This window comes from Crinia signifera, chromosome 19 (assembly GCF_055691185.1).
Source record: "Crinia signifera chromosome 19, ASM5569118v1, whole genome shotgun sequence".
Lineage (NCBI taxonomy): Eukaryota > Metazoa > Chordata > Amphibia > Anura > Myobatrachidae > Crinia > Crinia signifera.
The window spans coordinates 123,178,562-123,201,911 of NC_139226.1; the positions used below are offsets into that span (position 1 = coordinate 123,178,562).

The 23,350-nt window shown below is 43.9% G+C and overlaps 1 protein-coding gene across 2 annotated transcripts in view; it reads right to left on the reverse strand.

Annotated features, from left to right (window-relative positions):
- Positions 1 to 3,903: 3,903 nt before the first annotated feature.
- Positions 3,904 to 23,350, reverse strand: part of LOC146042954 (putative pleckstrin homology domain-containing family N member 1) — a 70,577-nt gene continuing 51,130 nt past the window's right edge. For both annotated transcript variants that reach the window (XM_083163249.1, XM_083163250.1), the window contains exons 6-12: positions 23,222 to 23,294; positions 22,093 to 22,235; positions 16,919 to 17,065; positions 13,566 to 13,652; positions 10,908 to 10,983; positions 9,637 to 9,713; positions 3,904 to 6,669 (exon numbers count right to left, since the gene is read on the reverse strand). In XM_083163249.1, coding sequence (XP_083019375.1) covers positions 6,598 to 6,669; positions 9,637 to 9,713; positions 10,908 to 10,983; positions 13,566 to 13,652; positions 16,919 to 17,065; positions 22,093 to 22,235; positions 23,222 to 23,294 — 675 coding nt within the window. In that variant the 3' untranslated portion in view covers positions 3,904 to 6,597. The remainder of the gene's footprint in view (positions 6,670 to 9,636; positions 9,714 to 10,907; positions 10,984 to 13,565; positions 13,653 to 16,918; positions 17,066 to 22,092; positions 22,236 to 23,221; positions 23,295 to 23,350) is intronic.

The window sequence follows — 23,350 nt, forward strand, 5'->3', positions numbered from 1 at the left end:
GGGGGTAGATAGAGGGAAAGAGAGTAGATAGGAGAAGGAGGAGAGAGAGAAAGAGTCAGAGAGAGGTGCGGCAGGTAGAAAGAGCAGAGAAGAGAGGAGAGAAACAGGTATGTGCAGGGCCAATGTGGAGGTTAAAATTTTCCACCTCACAATTAGAGGTGGTGGAACTCAGTTCACGCCGTTCCCCCTCACTTTAACAGCTGGGTATGTAAGAAGACAGATGGAGCTGGGGGAGACAGAGAGGAGGAAGGAGAATGCAGGGGTTTGAAACACCTTATTCCTCCCACCCACCAGTACAGGCTGCATTGTGCCTCCCACATCTTCCCCTTCTGTATTGGTGGCACTGGCACTACTGTGTACCTGATTGAAAGCTTTGGCAGCAGGTCTCTCTTTTAGCGCAGGGTCACCGGGTCTTCCATCGCTGGCAACAACAGCGCAGCATCTGGTTCTCCCTCTCACCAGTGCTGGCAGGGGGAGCATGGAACGGCGCGTGTGGGGCTGGAGGCTTGATCACAGATCACTAGCTCTGGTTGCTCCCTCTCACCAGCGCCGGCAGGGGGAGCATGGAACGGTCAACGGTGGTGGCGGGAGAGTGACTTCAGCTACAGTGCTGGAATTGGGGGCGGGACTGAGGAGGCACCGCTGGCGGGAGTACACTGGGACTGCAGGGTGAGCGTGGGGCTGTGCTGCGGCAGTGCTGGAGGATGGGCGGCCACGAGACGGGACTATTATATTCTGACTCCGTCTGCTGAGGGTCTAGACTTTCTCTTACCATCCCCGGTTAGTGGAGCATGGGATGTTAAGAAGGACTGCGTCTGCAGTTCTGAAGAGGGGAAAGTGGGACTGCCCGCAGCATTATTTAAGAAAAAAACTGCAAAGGGTGCAGGGGATTGCCAGCTGCCACCTACAATAGGTGTAGGATGGCACCAAAAAATCAGTTTGGCTCAATTTTTTTATGTAAATATCTTTTTAAACTAAAACACATCATTTGTTTGTAATTTTAACATTACCTAAAGACAAAACACAAAAAAGTAAAAACTTAAATCTAGTTAGTTCTTAAGTATACTACATATTTAGCATTTATCTTACAATCACTTCTACCTTTAGATTACCAACATAAAAACAAAAGATATCTATCATCATACTGTATAATTAGGATTGTGCAGTTCTCCAGAAATCCAAATTCAGCCAAAACCCTGCCTGAATTCCTCAAGGAGAGTCTGATCCAACTGAGTCCTGGTTCAAATCTTCCTGTGTTTTGGAATTTGGATATTAAATCTAAATTTCAGGTTTTGGACATCAAATTTGAAAGTTTTAAGCTTTTTTTAAATACTTTTGTAATTTTTAATGATGAATATAGATTTTTTGTTTAAAATCAATTTTAAACCAATCAATTTCCTAATTTGGAACAAAACGTATCAGGGCAGTTTGGCCAAAAACCAAAACATGATGATGAAGAACCAAAACAAAAACACAGGGGTCCTGCGCACATCTCGAAATATGATCCAAGCATTCATTTACTGTATTTTATTATAATAAATTAATGAAGGATACTCTTGTCCATACCACAATTTCTGAATTTCATTCCGCCTATTCAATGTCAGGTCATAACTTCTGACTGGCGGAATATATTCCAACAGTTGGAAAGTCCCTGCATTGACGAAAAGGGGCACCGATAGTCGGAAATGGACAGGGATTCAATAATTCAGTGTCCATTTCCGACAATACAGATTTGCTTCCATAGGGGAATCTTTTGCAGGCGAGTCCCAGCAGGTTCCGCCCGGGATCGAATACCGACAGTCGCTATTTCCGCCTGGGAGAAATAGCAGTCGAGACTGAATACCCTTATGGTGCTGAACAGCAATGCCACAATTTAGATAAGATGCAAAATCAAAGTGAAACATGTTAGGAAAGATATAATAAAAAAAAAAAAATTGGTGCTACAGTATATAATATAATAAATAAGATTGTTCAATACTTTATACTAGCATTCTGAATTGTACACTTGTGACGTCTTCTCTGTTTTAATAGAAAGATGTTAACTGTTCTTTTTATTTGCACTGTTTGGATTTATTTAATATTTCAGACAGTGGGCATTAAAAGCAATTGTTCCATCTATAGCTAGCTCAATTTCTGAGGAAGCCGCCGAGTTCCTAAGGAGGCGGGGAAACGCGTCATTACATATTGTTTTATTGAGCACCTTTTCACCTCCGGAGTATTGGAGCACTGTCTCCCTACCACCTGCTGAAAGAACAATAATTGTGCTGCTAATCAGGAGCCCGGGCTTCCAGATTTGGACTATTGCTGAATACAGCCACCCGGCACATGAGTACAGGTACAGGGAGATACCTCCTTTTCTTTTTAAAATCTCAATGTATATATTTTTTTGTGCGTCTGGCCAGACAAACAAACAGAAAGCTCATGCCTCTGTTTTTCCTATAGTGGACATACCATCCTTCATCCATTCCCCATGGTGACTCTATAAAGCTGAAAACAGCAATATTGCCTTACCATCTATCCCCACTGGGACGCTTCAAAATCACCTACTGTGTCAGATTACATGTTTTTATTAATATTTGTTATCTTTTATATTACAAATTTTAGTTTTTGTGTATTTCATCACTGACCAGTGAATATCAGTGTAATAAATATTTATTTTTGTACATACAATGTTTCCTACGCGTTCTATGTGATTTTTTTTCTTTTTTTTCTATGCATCTTTGGAAATAGGCATTTCGTGTACAGAGACGCTGCAGGAACCTGCTGCAAATCTATACATATTTTATTATTAGTATCTGTGTGTAGCAGCGTATAGGGCCTATACCTGTAAATTGTACAACAATTTAAAAATAGTGTGGCAGTTGGAGCTAGCGCCGATATTTTTCTCTTGTTTTGTTCCATCTATAGGCCTTATTCAGCTTCAATTGCTGATTGTTCATAAATCACTAATCGATTTTTTTGCAATTTGTGCACATTGTAGCTTGCATGCACGAGCCCCAAAAGTGCTGGTATGAGACAGCAAAAGCGCATTTTGGGAGCGGCATCGTGGCGGGTGCCTGAAGTTACATGTAGATGCTGCGACCTGAAACATGGCGGCCTGGTACCTGACTTCACAGTTAGGCTGCACAGTCTAGACATGCAAGCTTTTCTCTGTATAGCGAAACGTTCGCATGTTAGCGGGGGGAAGAACCTGGCATGCGGGTCTACTTTGCCCTGTGCTGGGCACCCCCGCATGCTTGCACTGTGAGTTGTCGTTATGCAAATCTTCGCAAAACGACAACTCATACTGAATCATGAGTATGCATTTTTTATTTTGCACCCGTACATGTAAAGCTGTTGTTGTTGTTGTTGTTTGCTAACATTATTTTATAAACAAATGTGTTAAGAAATTATACTGAGTATATTTTACTTCTATTAAATTGATACTTATATGCAATATGTAGCAATATGTAGAATAGAAAATTCTGCATTGATGAAATTTTAACAAATAAAACAAATTGAAATATTTATTTGGAGTACTTTCTTAGAAAATTGGTAAATGTCCACAAAAAGGTTCTTCGTTTCTGTAGTTTTTGCTGTTTTACGGGCACCTTCAGAGATTTTGGGTCAAAAGTCAGCATTTAGATATAAAGCAGCAATGTTTAAAGGGAAAAGCTGATTGTTTTTGCCATAGTAAAACTTTAACTGAAATCTGAATAAATCAACCAAATATTAACTCTTCAAAAAATCTGCTGCCTATAACATTTGGTCCTTTACAACTCCATATTATAGGGTATTATTTGTAGGAAAATGCATGCATTAATAAAGCAAAAAAAAGGTAAATTATAAAATAAATACACTGTATCTAGATTATAAAGATCAAATACAATTAGGATTTATTACAAAAATGAGTTAACAAATAAACTGAACATATTCCTTTTTCTAAAATAATCTTTATGAGATCACAAACTGTCACTTATAAATGGTAAAAATCTGCATTGCAGATGCTCTTTGTATCACCCCCGTAACATACAAAGCTTAACTCGCTGTTGCTCCCTAAAATCCCTGGCATCGGCAAGTGTGTATGCACCGCCGTTGATATCAGTGTCGGCAAGGATCAGGAAGTGTGTATGAAGCAATACCAAATTTGGAGATTGTTTCATTAGATTGTTATATTAAAGATCCCGGTATTGGATCTCATGGGCAGTGGATTCAAAATAAGTCCTTGTGGTGGTGATTCTGGGCCATTTAACAAAGGACCACTGGAGAGATGTGTGCTCTGAGGATCTGTGCTGATCTAAACTATCTGTCATGCCAGTACTGATAAGCTAACCTAACCTTTTTCATTGTCCATCTACTCCAATGCTGAGCTGACCCGACCTATCTGTCCATCCACTCAGTGCCAGATTAAGGTCCACATAGGCTTGGAGATGAAATTTACGTAGGGCCTATTGTGTGTGGCCGCATGGTGGGTGATCAAAGTTGCTAAGAAGTTCTCCCTGAGACGACAGGGTGGTTTGGTGGTGTACTGTATTACCTCACTGCACTACCCTGCATTACATCTCCTTACTATACTACACTACATCTCTGCACTATATGGTGGTGTTGTAGGTGTTGATATTATGACATCACACCGCGATTTATAAAGAGACAACCTTTAACACTACCAGCAGCTCTTACAGTACATCTGCAACTGCGCTAATATCACCAGATCTACCAGTCCCCAATAACAATGCTGCAATTATTTTATTTACTCCCAACACATTACATATTGCTGTATCTTAATTAAGCATTATACCACTATGGTTTCAATAAATAGAATTGCTGATTAAAAAAAAACCTTTTTTAACTAGCAGTGACACATGCGATGTTACCATATACCAGGAATGTGGTATATCCAGCATCCCACCAAATTAGGATGTCGGCATTCAGTGTACCGATGCTGGCATCCCAGAGAATACTGACCGACAGCATTGCCACCCCCGGGATATCGTATGTATCACCATATGCCACATACTCCTCCTACATTGCGGAGAGCGCTTGAGTCACCATTACTAGAAATGTATCCTTATAGGAGGTAGTTTACCTTCTACCCCAACTGCTCCTAAGTGCAAGGACCGCCGTTCTGCTAACACAGGTACTGTATATGTCACCCCACATCCATTGAGCATTACTAGAGATGTGCGCAGACTCCCTTGTATTGGTTTTGGTATTGGTTACAATTCATCACCGTGTTTTGGCTTTGGCAAAACATTCCTCAAATTTGTCGGTTTGGTTAAAAAAATTGATAAAAAAAATAATGAATAATCATTAATAATAAGTGTAGATTTTTCATCTTCTTTGATCAACAGATTTTGTAGGAACCAATACATGTAACTGTGGTGTGGTTTGTAATTGGTACTTAAAAAGATCATGAGTTGGCTTTAATGCCAACATCTGTGAGAGATGCACAAAATAGCCAATAAAAATGCCAGCGTTGCTCCCCTTTGTTATATAAATTCAAATAAAAAATGTTGTGTAAAAAAAAAAAAAGATTATATACTTCCTATATAAGATAAACATTACAGGTCATTATGTAAATGATTACTTGCCAATTTTAACTCCTATTTTGACAAATTCACTGGACACTCAAAGGGATAATTATTATTCATTGTTTTTTACACGGACATACTGGTTTCTGTCTCAAAATTGCTACTTTACACAATTTTTTACAATTTGAGAATGGCAAATTGTCCACAATTATACAGTGGTTGATCATGTCATGAACATTAAGAAGGAATACAACAGGAAAAGTGACTATTCTAGACCAAGTAGGAAAAACACAAATATACACATTTTTGAATCTATATAGATGCAAAGGATCTCATTTATTAACGATTGATAAAACGTGTAGGTAATTTTTGGTAACGATCCCTTTTTCTCCCTTCATACTTAACCAAAATCGATAAATGTTACCATTTTAAAGATTACGTTCTCCACTTCTGACAAATTGTTCATTTAGAATTGCACATTGTATTGTTTGTTTCAAAATCGAAGTTAAAAATTGATGGCCCATTCGCATGCAAAATTTTCACACGGCCCACCTAGTCAACTTTTAGCTGTCATGTGACAGCTCCTTATGTGTTTGAAAGATGGCAGTTGTGAGCTGATTGACTGATGCGCCATTAAGCGCCGGCAAGGATTTTTATTATTCACAAAGACTTTGAAAATTGTCACCTAGATTGGTCTATTGAAGTGTGAATAATTGCTTATTGGGACATCTTGTAGGAGTCACATTAGCAAGGAAATTACGAACATAAGCATATCTCCCTTTTACCTTCTTGATTGTTTTTTATATACAGTATGTGTCTCTCTGTTTCTCCTTTACAATACTTTTCGACACTTTCATTTCCTCTTTTGACTTTCCTTACAGCTGCAGTATGATTACATGCCTCCTAAATTGCCACTCATACGCAGATATTTATAGTCCTGGCAAATGAGACAAATGACTTCAACCTGTGTCACATGACGGTCCAGACTGACTCCTCCACACATTGGTTAAGAAACAGATTATTCTGCTGAAAGTGTTCAAACGTTGACATTTAGAATAGAAAACTGTTGCTGCTTCGCATAAACTATTTATCTTCTTCTATATTTGGGCTGCACAAAAGGAAGCGGATGCAGGCCGACACCACAGTGATTATGTTGCGGCTGAAAGACAAGGGAGTATTGGTTAAGAATTATGACTAATTCATTTGGGTAAATGACACATTGAAGGATCAGCAGAAAAGGAGGAAATACAATTATTATTATGGTCTATTGTTAGAATAACATTGACAAACACATTGCAGGATTTATACAAGGGCATTTTCCTGTGTAATTCTGTGCTTATAATTTGGCACGTTACCCATGCATCTGTTATGGCCTCAGAAATGGTAGAAAACATTACATATGTGAACTGATCACAAGCATAAAATGTACATCATTCTATAAGAAAATGGCAGCGCCCAGGGTCAGACTGGTCCACAGGGGAAAGCCCCAGTGGGCCCCACTGTTGGGTGCATTATGACTGTCCTACAGTTGGGATTCCGGTGGTCAGTATACAGACAGGGGGGGCGAGTGCATTGAAGCCCCTTGCAAGGACCCCCATGAGGAAGAATAGGCTCTGTAAGTCGAGATCCCAACTGTCATGCATTTAACAGTCGGGATTCCACCACCTCCTGGCTGCACCACCTCCTCTGTCCCTCTGCCTCCCTGAATAAATGCTGTCAAAAGAACGGGCAATCAGGGACTTTAGATAGCAGTGAAAAGATGGACCAAGTTTATTCCATATTGGTCGTCAATGTTTCGGGGTCAAACCCCCGTCACCAGCACATATAATATAGTGTACAAAAAAACAGTGCACATATTACATGTCCTGACGACGGGGAATGACCCTGAAACTTTGACGACCAATATGGAATAAACTTGGTCCATCTCTTCACTGCTATCTAAAGTCCCTGCGTGCCCGTTCTTTCAATTGCAATATATATATATATATATATATATATATATATATATATATATATATATATATATATATATATATATATATGGGCACAGACATTGAATACGCTAATGGTTAGACAAACCTCTGTGGTTTCTGGCCACCCCCCCCGGAAGACTGGCCAAACCCCTATAGATAGGCCCCAACCTCTGAACTCTCCTGGTGGGCCCTTCATTCCCCAGTCCAACACTGGCAACGGTATACTAAAAATTCCATAATCAATTAAAGAAGAAACTTGGCGTTAATGGAAATAACCACTGCTGTGCCTCATTCATGATTTACTGGATGTGCAGCACATAACCCCTTTAATTTATACCAGTACATCTAGAAGTGTATCTGTTAGCTACTGTAGGTCCACCTAATTATTAAGTGGACCTAGCAAACAGTTAGGTGCTAATATCAGTGTGCAAAGAGATGGAAAGACGCAACAGTGAATTTGCAACATCACAGAGATAAGAACTATTTTCAAATGTTCTATTATCATAAAAAAAACTTAAAATATGATTTTTTTTTACCAACATTAGGAGATCCTTTTAAAAGTACTGTACTATTTTAGGACCAATCTTACCAAAGCAACCTGCAGCAATTTATAGGAAGCAGCTAATAATCAAAGATGTTTTGTTCATAATTTTAAACTTAATTTATTGATTAATTACAGATATGCATAATGCGCTGCATCTCATCAAACACACTTAAAAATTCACATTCAGTGCCAAGCCCTGGCATCACATTTTAGAATGACAGCTAGCGCCGATCATAGATTTCAAACCGCCAGCCAGTGCCAGAACAGATTTTATTTAAGCAGCCGGCACCTGGCGCAGGGCTAAACATTTGAAATTGGCACCACAGGTTGATTTATTCTTTTAAAATGACACCACGGCACAAGCTTTAAATGCTGCCTCATCCATTTTAGCCACATGGGTTTCCGGACACTGTTACTATCTTTGTTCTCATCGCATAGTTTAAATGTTAAATACATATTAATAAAACCACATTTCAAAATATGATTCAGTGTTGTAAGCTATCCTGTATTGAAAATAGCAAAAGATAACTGAAGTAAAGAATATAACAGAATATTCATTTCCATCAAACCCTATATTTTATGGACAAGATTCAGGGTTTGGACACTTTCTCTGATTTTGGGCACACTAATGCGGCATACAAAGGGGGCGATTGTAGCCTGACTCGATCTGATCTGATCTGACTGATCTGATCTGAGACTGATCTGACTAGATCGCTTAGTAATGAAGCACTGATCTCTTCATGTGTAGGAACACCAGCGACAACGTCCAGGCTAAATATATATTGTATGCAGTATGAATCTAGGCATCGCCAGTGTCCTCTCACCAGAGTTCTCAGTGTACATCGCTGAGGCATCGCTGTGTGCTGACCAATCTGTGCTTTGCGATCTGTGTTAAGCAGTGTCTCTCAGCACGGAGGCTCAGTCGCCCCGAGCTCATCCTGCCCCAGCAAAACCCACCACAGAACGTAAGGCCCCCTCACCTCCGCTCCGGTGTTTGTATGCTGGAGCTCCCCGGTCACTGCCCCAGCCGCCAGTCACAGCCGTGACCACAGGCGGCAGGATCAGGGATGTTCATGACGGCTCAGAGGACTCGGGCACCTGAACTCCCGAATGCTCCTGAGTCCCCCAAGCCACCCCGAACATCCCCGAGCCAGCCGCCTTCGACACTGCTGTGACTGACAGCTGGGGCAGTGGCAGGGGAACTCCAGAGTACGATCACCAGAGCAAAGGTGATGGGGGATGACGGGGGGAGGGGCCTAGATGTGGTGCGCCAGTGGTGCACAGCTGGTGGCACCACTGGCATGTGCCTACTGTGTAGTGGTATGCCCGGAAATTTTCCGGGACAGTCCACTGCAGCAGCGCAGCTGAGCCCGGGGAATTTCTGGGCATACTACCCAAAAGGTTAATCTTCAAAAATAAATAAATAAAGGACCTGCACATGTTACAATTAGATGACTATTGATGTATACCATAGCTAGTAGAAGGATTCTGGTTACATAACTGTTTCAGTCATTTATCAATGGCAGTGCATCAGTGGGCAGTATAATACAATCATTATCATAAGAACTAGATAGAAAAAAATACAATTTATTATATGAATTTAATTTACCTTCTGTAAATAAAAAACCCATTTACTGTAGTCTTGAGGAGTAGTGCACAAAATTAATATTGGTTCCATGAGGTCACCTAGATGGGATACAAATGTGCATTTAGTTCATGTATATATTTGCCAATTAGTTTACTATTTAGAGATTTTACAATCAATCATGTCAACACTTGAAAGTGTTGACATGATTGTCCCCCCCCCCCCCCCCGCACCGGCACCCCTTCCCCGGAACTGAGCTTTGCACTGCAGACCTCTCGGCGTGAACACAGTCCCACAGGCACAGTGCAGCCTGCAGAGCGCCGAGCCCCTCTGTGTCCTAGGCTCGGCGCTCTGCAGGCTGCACTGTGTATCGTGCATGCCTGGCTGGGGGGCTGCCGGGTGGGGGAGGTGGTGTGTGGGGGTGGGTGGTGTCACTGTGGACAGCTGCCCGGGCCCAGTTGTCTGGGTCATGCAAGTAAGTTGGGACTAAAATTGTATACTCAATGTCATCAATCTGGAGGCAATAGCACTGTATAGTGATACTTGTGTTCCACACTTAAGCAATTAACTTCAGAATAGGGCACACAGCACTCTATGTCCAGTGTAATATCAGCCCCAGCTAAAATAAACCTTAAGCAGTGACAATGTGCCACCTGTTGTGTTAGAGAAATGTAGCCATGGGTCCCTGATGCAACGGCATACAAGACCAACCCATACACTTCTACCAATGCATTTGAGAACCATCCAAGCCAAACATGGTGCAGTGTGGGCTACATCAATGACCGACCAAGCTAGAGCTAAGGACCTTACCCCAACTTCATCGGATGCTGTGTGAAGCTGGGGAAAGTTGACAGAATATACCAAGGCTTTGATTGGGATAAAGACCATCAATTCACTGTGCATATCATCAACATTACTGTAGGTTGTAGACCAATAGCAGGCCACTGTAGAGACTATGTTATACAGTAGGTCAGAAGTAGCTCCTGGCTTATAAACAAGTGTTGCCTATTTTTAATACAAGTGTCACACATTGCATGTGGCTTAAACTCTTTAACTCTATGAGACTGCTGTAAATCCGAAATATCATATGAGCTCTAGGGCTAGAGTCTAAGACTCAACACAAACCTTGAATGTGCAGTGATCTATTATGAAATTGCCAATTGATAATGAAAATGTAATTTACTTAAAAGTTTTCCACAAAGTAAATAAATAGATTCTTATAGAAAAGTAGTATTCAGATCATGTATTTATTTTACTACTAATTAATAAATGACTAAAAATACACCAGAACCTACCTGCAATCTGGAACTGCAATCTTTCATTCCAAGCTAGGCTTTCCTCAATATGAAGTGCATTTAATGGGAGAGTGCCCTGATACATGAAATATATAATAAGATTTACATAGTTATAGAAACTTATTGACTGCAGTTTACAACCATTATGACAGAGAATGCTGGATAAACAATATTTCAGGTGAACAATATAGAACAATATAGAAGGAGGCTCTGCGTAGACAAACCGCAAAAATGTTGCAGGTCTTGGGTGCCAAGGTTATCCTAGGCTCAGGGACATCGCTCTCTCTCTCTCTCTCTCTCTTGTGCTCTCTCGCTCTCTCTCTCTCTCTCTCTCACTCTCTCTCTCATGTTGTTGAAGAAGACAGAAGATCAAGCAGAAGTAGAAACCCTCATATAGATGAAGCCCCTATCATTCTTGATTGGCTCTCGCTGGCGAGAGTCAGCGGAGAGGGACTCCATCAGACTGGGACGCGCGTGCGTCACACACGCATGCACGCCCCAGTCTCTCCGCTTCGGGGAGACGGGCAGGGTTGGGGGGGCGGCCATGGGGATCGTCGGTGTCAGCGGGGGGAGGAGGAGGGCAGCTCCAGCACCACGGGGGACACAAGTGTCTCTTGGGTGAGCCCCCTGGTGGGAGCTGGCATCTGGCAGGGGTTGGCAATAGAATCACCAGCCCAAAGATGGAGCCAGCTCGATCTGTACTATCCATAGAATTAGACAGAATTATAGGCATTCTCTGTGTTTGGGAGCATGTTTCAGGATAGTTCTGGAGGAGAAAGAGAAGTGGAAGCTCCTACATGTGACAGCTTAAAATACGGAAGTCCTGGTGAAAGATAATGTGGACATAAAGTGGAGATTAAGTATATATGCTATGGGGGTATTAAATCTGGGATTCCGACTGTCGGATCGTCCTGACAATCGGAATCCTGGCCCATTTTCTTTCAACTCTACAGGAACCCGACAGTTGGAATTCAATGTTCCGACTGTGTCGGTGAAAACTTTTTCGAGAAACAGCCGTGAATTCAACAATCCACTGCTGCTTTCAACAAAACAGATCCGACTGGTTTTAAAGTCAGATCTGCCTAAATGCTGTCGGAAATGACAGGATTGAATATACAGGCCGCTATTTCCGCCAATGGAAATAGTGTTTGGGATTCCTATGTTTGAAAAATGACAGTCCAATTTATCTCTCTCCAAGGCTTAGTACATCAACCCTTAATGGAGTATTAACGCTTCAAATGGTCACTAGCAGTGGTGTAGCTAGTGTAAGGCAGCCCCCGCTGCTGCTTGGGGGAGCAGGCAAACAGCGGGGGCGCCGGCACCCGTCCGGCACACTGTTTGACAGTTATCATCAATAATGACTTACATGCTGCTGCTGCCTCCTGTCGCGGCAATACTGGGTTCAGCACAGACGTGGACTCGGAACCCCCCTACCCCCGGCTACAGCCTCTGAGTCTCCGGCATGTTCCTGCATGCCGCTGACCAGCATGCAGTTAATGAAAGCCCGGCTTGCTGCCCCAGCCCCCGCACGCACCCGTCACTCACTGCACAGGGGCACAGGAAAGGAAACATGCTGTGCGGGCAGGCGCGCCGTGTACATCATCATCTCTCTGGCGTCGGGGACTCAGGAGCAGCAGTGCGAGCCTGAGGAGGAGACTGTGCTGTGCGCACCCGGTACCGTGAGGGAGTGAGGCACGGTGAGGAACAATGAGGGAGGACTGTCACCTAGTCTCGTGCGGTGAGGTTAGTTGTTAGTGGCTTGGTGGAGCCAGCGCCAACATGCGCCAAGATGCCACCTGCGTGCCCCCAGTCTACTGTTTCTATTTGGCTCATATTATACTCTTTTCTGTATTTTTTCCATATACTGTGTGTGTATGTATATATATATATATATATATATATATATATATATATATATATACAGGAGGGTATATAGGCGGCACTCTCGGATTTCGTGATGAAACAAATATCCTTTATTGGTCCGACATGTTTCGGGCGTCCGAAACATGTCGGACCAATAAAGGAAATTTGTTTCATCACGAAATCCGAGAGTGCCGCCTATTATATACCCTCCTGTATATCCAAAGCTGACAAAGCACGACTGGAAGGCACCGGGTATAGAACGAGCACATTCGACAGTGGAGTGCCGGGCACCAAGAACCTATATATATATATATATATATATATATACAAACACACACCACAAGAAATGCCACAATCCAGCCATATATATAATTTGTCAGAATTGTTTTTGGCAGGGGGGAGCAACATTTCTAGTTATGCCACTGGTCACTAATAGAGGTGTTAATCATAGCAGCCAATCAGATTCCAGCTAATAGTACATGCTGTAAAATGATAGCTAGAATTTGACTGATTATTACAGTATGATTGTTCTCTTATGACAGTTTGAAGCAGGGGACAAATCTCAGATGAAGGGACCATCGATGCTTACGCAAGAGTGAACAGAGTGAAAAGGGGTTTAGAATGACATGAGGTCAGAGATGTACATTAGGAAGGAGAGAAGAGATGAATGTTAGGATGATAAGCTTAAACTGGACTCTGCAGGGGAAGTGGAGCTACTAGAATCCTTCGGGACAGAATATGGTTGCAGCAAGTGAACATCTAATGTCGGGCAACTTGCGTGTAAGAAAAACTCACTTGGTGTATAACTGCTGCTCTGTCAGCGTCTATGGAGAGGAAGACTAGATCTTCAGGGAACAGTATCATAAGCCGATCTTCAAAGTCCTTTAAAATAAGAATTAAACATTTTGTTGGCTAAACTTTAATTACTTTTTTGTATAAATGACTTACTTGTTAAACAGTGATTTACGTGGTAAATATACAGTATATATTTATTGAACGCTATTTACTGTAAATTGTGCACACTGATTACACAGAGCTTTATAGAGAATATTTAGACACTGCCTCTGCGGAGCTTACAATATATATTTCTTACCAAATGGACACACATACATGCTACAGTTATTTGTATGTCAGCAGTTAATTGACCTCGAAGTGTGTTTTGGAGTCTGGGGGAAACCGGAGTGGATGGAGCAAACCCATGGAAACCATTTGCAGATCAGTCAGGGATTAAACTCAGGACATTAGTGCTGTGAGCAGTAATACTTTGCACAATGCCAGCCATGCTGGCCTTTTAATCATTCTCTTCAGTCCCTGTTTAGTCCCTGTTCCCTTGTAGGATAGTTCATAAAATGGACCAGGTAAAAACAAATTAGGATTTCTTTTTTTTCAAACTCCACACAGATAGTGATCTATGGGTGCATATATTAATCAGTGAAAGAATGGAGATGTAGACCAGTGGAGAAGCTTTGAGGAAGTCATATAACGGGTACATTCAATAAATGGTAGGTCTAGGTGCATACACAATGTACAATTTTTTGGACCAATATCTTTTGGCTCTTCTTAAAGATATTGGTCAAAATATCTTTCAGTGTGTATGCTACAAACGACGATGCGCATCCCAGCTGGTCGTTCATCAAGGTTGTTCATCAACTGTGCATGCAGCTTTCAAAAAAAAGCCTATAGACTCTAGCTAAATTGTTAGTCAACATCTTTCATCTTTTGTAAACATCTTTCATCCAGGACACTGAGAAAGTTCAAGAGAAATTGGTCATCAATGTCTTATTAACCTTAAGTTAATAGATTGCTATGGTCTATTTCTCCGATGGTCTACTTCTCCACTGTTTTCACTGACAGTACCATAGTTGTAATCTCTTCCATTGTCCGGTGCTAAGTCCTGCCGCAAGCATGATTGTAGAAATGGCAATGACCAATATAGATATTATGTTATAGTGCTATCAATGTAAAAACAGAAGTTCTGTCTTGTAGCGCATGTTACATGCTGTGAATGAGTGGTTCTCAGAGACTCTTGTCTGTATTTTACAATACTATGCTGTTGCTATATAATAACACTAGAAGGCCCGCCTTGTCTCCATCATGTGTACAGGGCCAGTGACTGGGGATGGGGGCAGGAGCAATGGGGACATTCGTAACAGACACCAACCTTGTGATCAGGGCCGGCCTTAGGCATAGGCAAACTAGGGATTCAGTATTGAATCCCGGCGGTCGGGATCCCGGCGTTCAGAATCCCGACGCCGGAATCCCGACAGCCGAAATGCCGACAAGGGGGGGACGTGGATCGCCCCCCCTTGCGGGCTCGCTGCGCTCGCCACGCAACGGGCCCGGTGCCTCGCTACGCTCGGCACACTAATTTATTCTCCCTCCAGGGGTGTCGTGGACACCCCAGGAGGGAGAATGTGTCGGCATTTTGGCGGTCGGGATTCCGGCGTCGGGATTCTGAACGCCGGGATCCCGACCGCCGGGATTTTAACTGCATCCCTTGCCTAGGGCATTTGGAATGAATGCCTAGGGGCATCAGCAGCTTCTGCTGATTAAAATGATATGCAGCATGCCTATATTCTGTGTGTGAGTGAGGCTGTATCTGCATATGAAATAGTGTATTCATGGAAATCACTGTAACCTAGCATTCCGTATGCAGGTACAGCCACAGTTGCACACAGAATATAGGCATGCCGCATATCATTTTAATCATTGGAAGCTCCTTGTGTGTGCTGGTCATAACAATGCAAATAAGATGAATTTTTAGCAAAAAAGGCACCCAACGTTAGCAGAACTGCCCAGGAGCTGCATGGCCTATTGAGGCAAGATGTATGAGGAAACATCTGTATCCAAGCAGAGGCAGAGGTCACAGTGTTAGCGGTTGTGCGAGTGCTGTCTGCGGGTGGGTTGGTTGTGCAATAGTGTTCGGCATATGTGTAAGGGGCATTATGTGTGTCATGTATAAATGTATTAATAATGTGCAACATATGTGTAACAGGCATTATGTGTGTCATGTGTATAAGGGCATTGATAATGTGCAACATATGTGTAATGGGCATTATGTGTGTCATGTGTATAAGGGCATTAATAATGTGCGACATATGTGTTGGGGCATTATGTGTGTCATTATGTGTATGAAGCGCATTAAAAAAGGTTGGCATAATGTGTAAGGGGCATTATGGTTATAAGGACATTAATAATGAGTGTCATGTGTAAGGGGCATTACTGTGTGGTATTATCAGGGGTGCCGAGAGAAAGGGGTAAGGGGTACAAATTACCCAGGCCAAAGTCTGATGGGAGGGCCCAGTGGGGGCCCCGGGTCCCCTCCCCTTAAGTGACAGCAGCAGTTGCAGCTCTTCTCCTCTGGCCAGCACACACTGCTTTGTGCTGGGTTGCAGTGTGGCCATGGAGGTGGTTAAAATACAATATTTTCTCAGGATTTTTTTCTAAGGGTATGTGAATAATGTGAGGAGTAATGTATAGAAGGTAAAGTGGTACTACAGTGTGATGTAACGTGAATAAGGGACACCATCACATGATATAATGTGAATAAAGTTGCACTACTGTGTGGCATAATTTGAATTGGGGGTAAAATTGTGTGGCCATGCCCCTTCCCAGCAAGAACACACCCCTGTTTGGGCTGCGCACCAAATGTGTGCACTGTTTCTATTTAAAATATTGCGGGTAGGAGCAACAAAATGATGACTGCTATGTGAGGGTTGATGGTGCTGGGAAAGGGGAGCAGGGTCAGAGGCGGAACTAGTGGCGGTGCTAGGGGGCACCAGCCAAAATCTTGCCTAGAGCATCATTTAGGCTAGGGTTGGCTCTGCTTGTGATGGGCCCCAAAATTGTGAGCGGCTCAGGGGCTGTAACCATTGCTGAAGCTGTGCAGTGCCAAGCAATGGTTTAGAATGGTGCCGTCTTGCTACCGCCCGCCCACTGAAGTCCCTTAGGAGGACACACTCAAAAGGTCAACATAGCTTTAGGTCAACAGGGTCATTAGGTCGACACAAGCATTAGGTCAACATTGGGAGGTCGACAGTTAAAATGTCCACATGGGTTTTTCACTTTTTGTTCCTTGTTTGGTACAGTACTTAATGGAGTCTTTCGTATACATCATGGATATCTGTAATAAGCGTGATAGTACCTACCCCATCTATCGTGTGAGCTGCTAGCACTGCAGACAGGAAAACAGCGGAACCCATGTGCTGGATGGCTTTCCCTTCCCAGTTCTGGATGGGGCACGAAGTCAGATATCTACTGAGTTCTCTCTTCTTCCATAGCTGGTCACATGGAATCTTTGAGGGTAACCAAGAAAGGAAAACAATGTAATGTCAATACCGAGTGTATAGAATAGAAAATAATAGTTTTTCATTATTAGAACTTAACCACATAACTGGCAAATGTTTTTCTCAAACATTGGAACATCTGATTATCACCATCAGAACATTGGGAACATTGCAACCATCGCAACTTTGATTTTCCAAGTGGCTGCAAATCTGAGCAGCCACCAGGTACACACTGTGGGGCTTGGGGGATGATTCATTTACATTCCTCCCCCAACTTTTACCAGCCAGTGGATGATGAGTATTGTCCGGTCCCCTATAGGTGTAAGCTCAGGTCCCCTGACTCTCAGTAACTTCCTAGCATACTGAGCTCTCACTGGCTTTCCCAACCCCAGTTGGACAGTATACATAGGCTACAGCCTGTCCAGACTGCGGAGTCTTCCAGACTGACTCTCCATGACAGCCATTAGTGTTCTCACACCTGTCTTTGGTGCATCCGTCCTTCTCCACACAGAATACATATCAGTAACCATTTTCATATTGCCATGTTGAGATTGGGAACATGTCAAAATAGATGCTTCAATGTCAATGACTATGACTACATCCAAGGAACATAATATAGGTATTATGCATTACACTGAGCTGAGTGTATGTAATTAACTGTTTTGCCCTTGGACATTGTAAGTAAAATGTTATTTCTAAAATGATTTCTATGTAACCAGTATTACAGATGGAGCGCCTGTCAGCCAGGCTGCAGGATCGCCAGATGTCCTAAGATGGTACAGGCTGGCGGACTGGAGCTCCAACCGATGGGGACGCGCGGGCGTCCCACACATTAACGCGTCAGCAAGGCAGCGGGGATTGGCTTTCCTGCCCATCTCCGCTACAGGAAGATGGGCGGGGAGTGGGGGCAGACCGAGGGAACTACGGGGGCATGCAGGAGGACATGTGGAGGTGTCTGATAGAAAGGGGCACGCGGCAAGCATCTCATGCGCATGCACCCCCTTCAGCTGGCACGGGGTGGCGGTTGGCGATTCTATCGCCATGAGCAGATCCATTGAGAGCTGATCCATCTGTATATTATAGTTTCATGGTTTTAATAAGCGCAGCTGGTGGAAACGGTTCTTATAACGCATCATTACCACCAAAGTAAGGGGGTCATTCAGACCTGATCTCTGCTCTGCAAAATAGCAGAGCCTTGCGTTCAGATAGCTGCCGCCCCACCAGATTGAAAACCAGATTGAAAACCTGCCATGTACAAGGCTGTGAGTGGCTTGCGAAAATCACACGATTGGCGAATAGCTACAAATCCATTCGCAACTCACTCTCCATCTAATGATATGTCTGCGCAGCGTGGGCATAACCCAAAACCTACTCTACCTGTGCAATAGCAACGGGCTGATGAGGCCGGAGCTGGCGGCAAACATCCTGCCTGAAAACTCCTGGGCACGCCTGGTTTTTTTTCAGACACTCTCAGAATACCTCCAAATGCCGAATTCCACTCAATCAAATTGCGAATGGCTTGCAATCAAAAAGGGGTTGGGATCATTTGGTCTACAGCATGATGGTCGACAGTCATTAGGTCGACACCATTAAGTCGACATTGGAAAAGGTCAACATGGGTCTAGGTCGACATGTTTATAGGTCAAAAGGTCATTAGTTCGACAGGTCGTTAGTTCGACAGGTCGTTAGTTCGACAGGTCGTTAGTTCGACAATGTCTAGGTCGACAGTCAAGAGGTCGACATGGGGTTTTTAACTGGTTTTTTTACCTGAATGTCAACACAGTCAACATGGACACAGTTTAAAGTGCACCGCATCCCCTCACATCGCTCGGCACACTATTTTATTCTCCCACCACGCCCTAGTAGATGGTAGGGCATGAAAGACCGCGTGTCGGCACATGTCAGCTCATAAAATAGTGAAAACCCCCATGTCGACCTTTTGACTGTCGACCTAGACACTCGAACTAATGACCTGTCGAACTAACGACCTGTCGAACTAATGACCTTTCGACCTAGAACCATGTCGACCTAGACCCATGTCGACCTAATGGTGTCGTCCTAATGACTGTCAACCATCATGCTGTAGACCAAATAATTGCATCCCCCCCCAAAAAAGTTTAATTTTTTGGCCTGTGTACCGCCCATGTTACGCCATTCTGCGACAAAGTTCTGCAACTTTTTCTATTCGCACGTCGTATAGGTGATTGACAGGAAGAAGGCGTCTGCGGGTGAATCATGTCCTTCATAACTGTCCTTTTATTTCCGGAGAGTATTAATAATGATGAAATTCAGCATTTTATGTGTAATTTCAGTTTATGGGAGAAATAAGTGCAGATACAGCAATCAGAGTGTACATCACTGCATTTCTCATTGTGTAAGGCTGCAACTCCGGGGGACCACAAGAATACCAGAAATGTAGAACCCATAACCAATGAATGATTACTAGTGTTACCGTGGTGGCATGTGGAGAAACAATTCAGCTTGTAAATAGAGGTTCACATGGTATCATTGTGTAGCTGTAAGGCTTTAGCAATCAAACTCTGTTGTTACAATTCTATATTCTGTATTTGTAAATGTTAATGCTTTGCCGAGAATAAAGCAAACACACTAAGTTGTTCTGTACCCTTGTTTCATAAATAAATCATTTTTTTCCCCTGTAAATCACTACTTGCAGAATAACATTTAGTAAGTAGTCTGCTAAACCTTTACTGGCTATTTTACTGTATGAAAATATCGCCACCTGGAGGATTGATGTCAAACTGCAACTTCAAAGAATTGAAATACAGTTAGATATTATGCTTGCAGATGTGAGACTACGGGGGAGATTCTCTAAAGTAAAAATGCTGTAAAAACCCAGTTATTGGGTTTTTACCGCATTTTGGGATGCTCTAAGCATTCCCCACCGGGTTACCGTGACGGGGGGCATCGCCAGAAAAATCTGGCGATGCCCCATACAGGCCTATGGGCTTCTACCACGACCCACTGCCACCCCGCACCGACCCACTGCTGTCCTGCACCGACCCCCGCTGCCCGGCACCGACCCCCCCTCACCTGAGTCCAGGCAGCACAGAGCTGTGCTGCCCGAACCTGTGACCTCCTCCTCCCTGCACTATGATCCTCTTCCGGGTGCAGGGAGGAGGAGAGCCCGGCGCAGCAGCAGCAGCAGCAACGCCGGGTAAGGGAGGGAGGGGGGAGCCGCCAGGACCCGGCGACTCTCACCGCAAAGGACAGCTCTTAACACAAGAGCTGTCCTTTGCCATAATTATCGCATACATTACAGCATATGCGATAATTATGTATGCGATGAGCGGCAAAGGGGGGGCGGAGCTGGGCTGCGGATTTTTGAACATCCCGCCCTACATGTTTTGTATTTGTACACTGGGTCATCTTAACAGCATTATAGGTAGGGCTTAAAGTGGTCCTCGAGAGGTGGTGGAACTCCTATACCATAACAGAGCCTAAACCAGTGCCAGGGAATTTGTGCCCTACCTCCCTCCCAAGGGATAATGGTCTCACAAGGAAGGGGTGTGGTCACACAATAATAACTCCAATTAAAATTACAACACACAGTAGCACAATCATATACACATTACACCGCATGTAGTGCCATTGATTCATATTAAATCACATAGAAGTGCCCCTTATACACATAATGTCCAAAGTTGTGCTGCTTATACACATCTGTCTCTGTCACTCCAGCAGCTAATTGTCTATGTCCCTCAGCAGCTCCATGCCCTGTGTCCCTCCAGCAGCTTCCCCACCTCGGAGTCCCTCCAGCCCCCTCTCACCTGTCTTCAGCAAGCACAGAGCCTGCTCCTCTTAGTGGCTCTTCATTACTTTAGCGGCGGTGATGGCATGACATCACATACTAAGATTCAAAAGTGATAAAACAGCCAGCCAATCAGCTCCTACCTGCCATGTCACAGGCTGTGTGACAGGAAATGTCAGACAGGAGCTGATTGGATGTCTGTTTATCACTCTCCATCTTATCACTTTTGAAGCTTAGTGCATCTGGCCCACAGTCTGATAAGTTGCCTGTAGCAATAACCCATCTTCAATTGAACTTCCATGTTAGTAAATAAACCCCAATGCGTCTATGTCTGGACAGTATTTATAAATTGTAAAGTTGGCCAGTGGTTGGCCAGTGGTAGCAGCTTGCTGTGTGTGTGGATCTTAGGGCTCAATCAGAGTACAGGACAAGAGAGTAGCTACCAAGAAGAAGAGACAGGCACCTTACAATGAGGTGTGAGAATATAAAGTGCACTTTTGTCTCTTACATGTACTATTAACTGTGTGCAATTATATATTATCAGATATTTAACCTTTTCCTGGCCACTTTTGTTATTTAAATTAAATATATTTGATACAGCCTATACTATATAGACCATATATATATGCAATGTATAATAAAAGACTAATGTGTACATATACTGTATTCTCCGGGCCAGTACTAAATTAGTCTACCATTTGCACCAGTATTCCGCAGAATGGGAGATTGTGGAATGCATTTGCAAACAGGTGCCGGATGCCGACAGTCGGGATTCCGACAGTCATTACTCCGACGTCGGAATCCCGACTGCTCCCTCGTGGGGGTCCACGACCCCCATAGAGGGAGAATAAAATAGGTGGCGAGCACAGCGTGGCGAGCGCATCGAGCCCGCAAGGGGCTTCATTGCGCTCCCGACTGTCGGGTAATTATACCACACCCCTTGCAAACCCCCCTCTAGAAATCCTGCGTTTGCCAAAGCAGTTGGAGGGATCAACATCCCTATAGCCAATGTTGTATGCATACACACCTCTCTGTACTTGCTCTGTGCTTGCATGCCCCATTTCTAAGTGTAACATCAATCCAAACTCAAGCTTGAATGGAATCAATTTTTGGAACTCCATACATAAATGACTTTTGAGATTTCCCCTCTATATGGTTTAGTCCTAGAACAAACTATGATGAAACATCAGCCCAATAATATACCTATCAGACATCGATGTTTGATGTGTTTGTGTTCTTGCTGTCTCCGTCTCACACCTGAACTTACCAGATATGATAAGATGCTGATTGGATGGGAAGCGGGAGAGCAATGTGTATTGGCTTCCTGAATATGCTCCTGTAGTGCTGAAATCCAATGACTCCTCTCACTAGAACTGAGGCAGGACACCTGGCGGGTTTCTATCATCGGTCCTATAAAGAATGTTATGCAAAATACCATCAGCATTTGAGATCAAAGCAAAACCCAGTCAGAAGGACTCAGGTAGGGGAGATATAATTTCATAATGAAACCGATTGTGGTAGAGAGAGGCAGGACTACCACTGGAGCACCGAGTACCTGAGGACTACGTGGCCCACTGCTGCTCCAGTCAACCTCTTTCTGTCTCCCACTGTTTTTTCCTGTCACACTCTGCATCCCCCTAACTCTCTCTGTCACCCTCTGCCTCTCCCTGTCACCCACTGCCGTGTTGTATATTGTGAACTTGGGTTGGACTTGGGTTGGGTTGGGGGGGGGGGGTTGCACCTGGGCTCACCACACACAAGTTCCGTCTCTGGATTTTGGTCAGTGGCTGCTCCAGAGGTGAGGCTCACCTCTGCAGTCGCCGCTAATTGTGGTACTTGTAAGTGGTTTATGTGTACTAGCAGGGCCGGTGCAAGGCACCGGAGAGCTCCAGGCGAGGGGGGGTGGGGCGCCCCGGTGCCTAAGGGGGGGGTACCTGCAGCACTGTGTGATCTGGCGGCGGGGTCCCTGCAGTGATGCTCGCAATCCGACAGACAGGCGGTAGCGCAGGAAGCGCTGAAGGGTTTGAAAACTCGCCGCACGCTGATTGGCTGAATCTCAGCCAATCAGCATGCGGAATGTTTTCAAACCCAGCAGCGCTTCACGCGCCGCCGTCTGGCTGCCGGATAGCGCGCACCACTGCAGGGAGCCCGCCGCCAGATCACACAGTGCCGCAGGTACCCGGCACGGACACCCCTGCAGCCTCCATGCGAGAGGCGAGGGTCGAAGTGCCGCCCTCCAGTGGCTGGCGCCCTAGGCAAATGCCTAGATTTGCCTAGTGGTGGCGTCGGCCCTGTGTACTAGGATAGTCTTGGCCTGTTCCAGGACACAATAATAGACATTGATTTGTAGAGTACATACATAAACATCAATAATACATTTACGTCTAATTACTTACCACTGAGTTCAAAGGTATAGCCAGTCTTTGTTTGTGCAAAGACCACTCTCATTCCAGACAGAGGCAGAAGACCCTGCAATCAAATAAACTCTCCACGGTTAGGGAAGGTTCAATTATAACCGTTCCAGC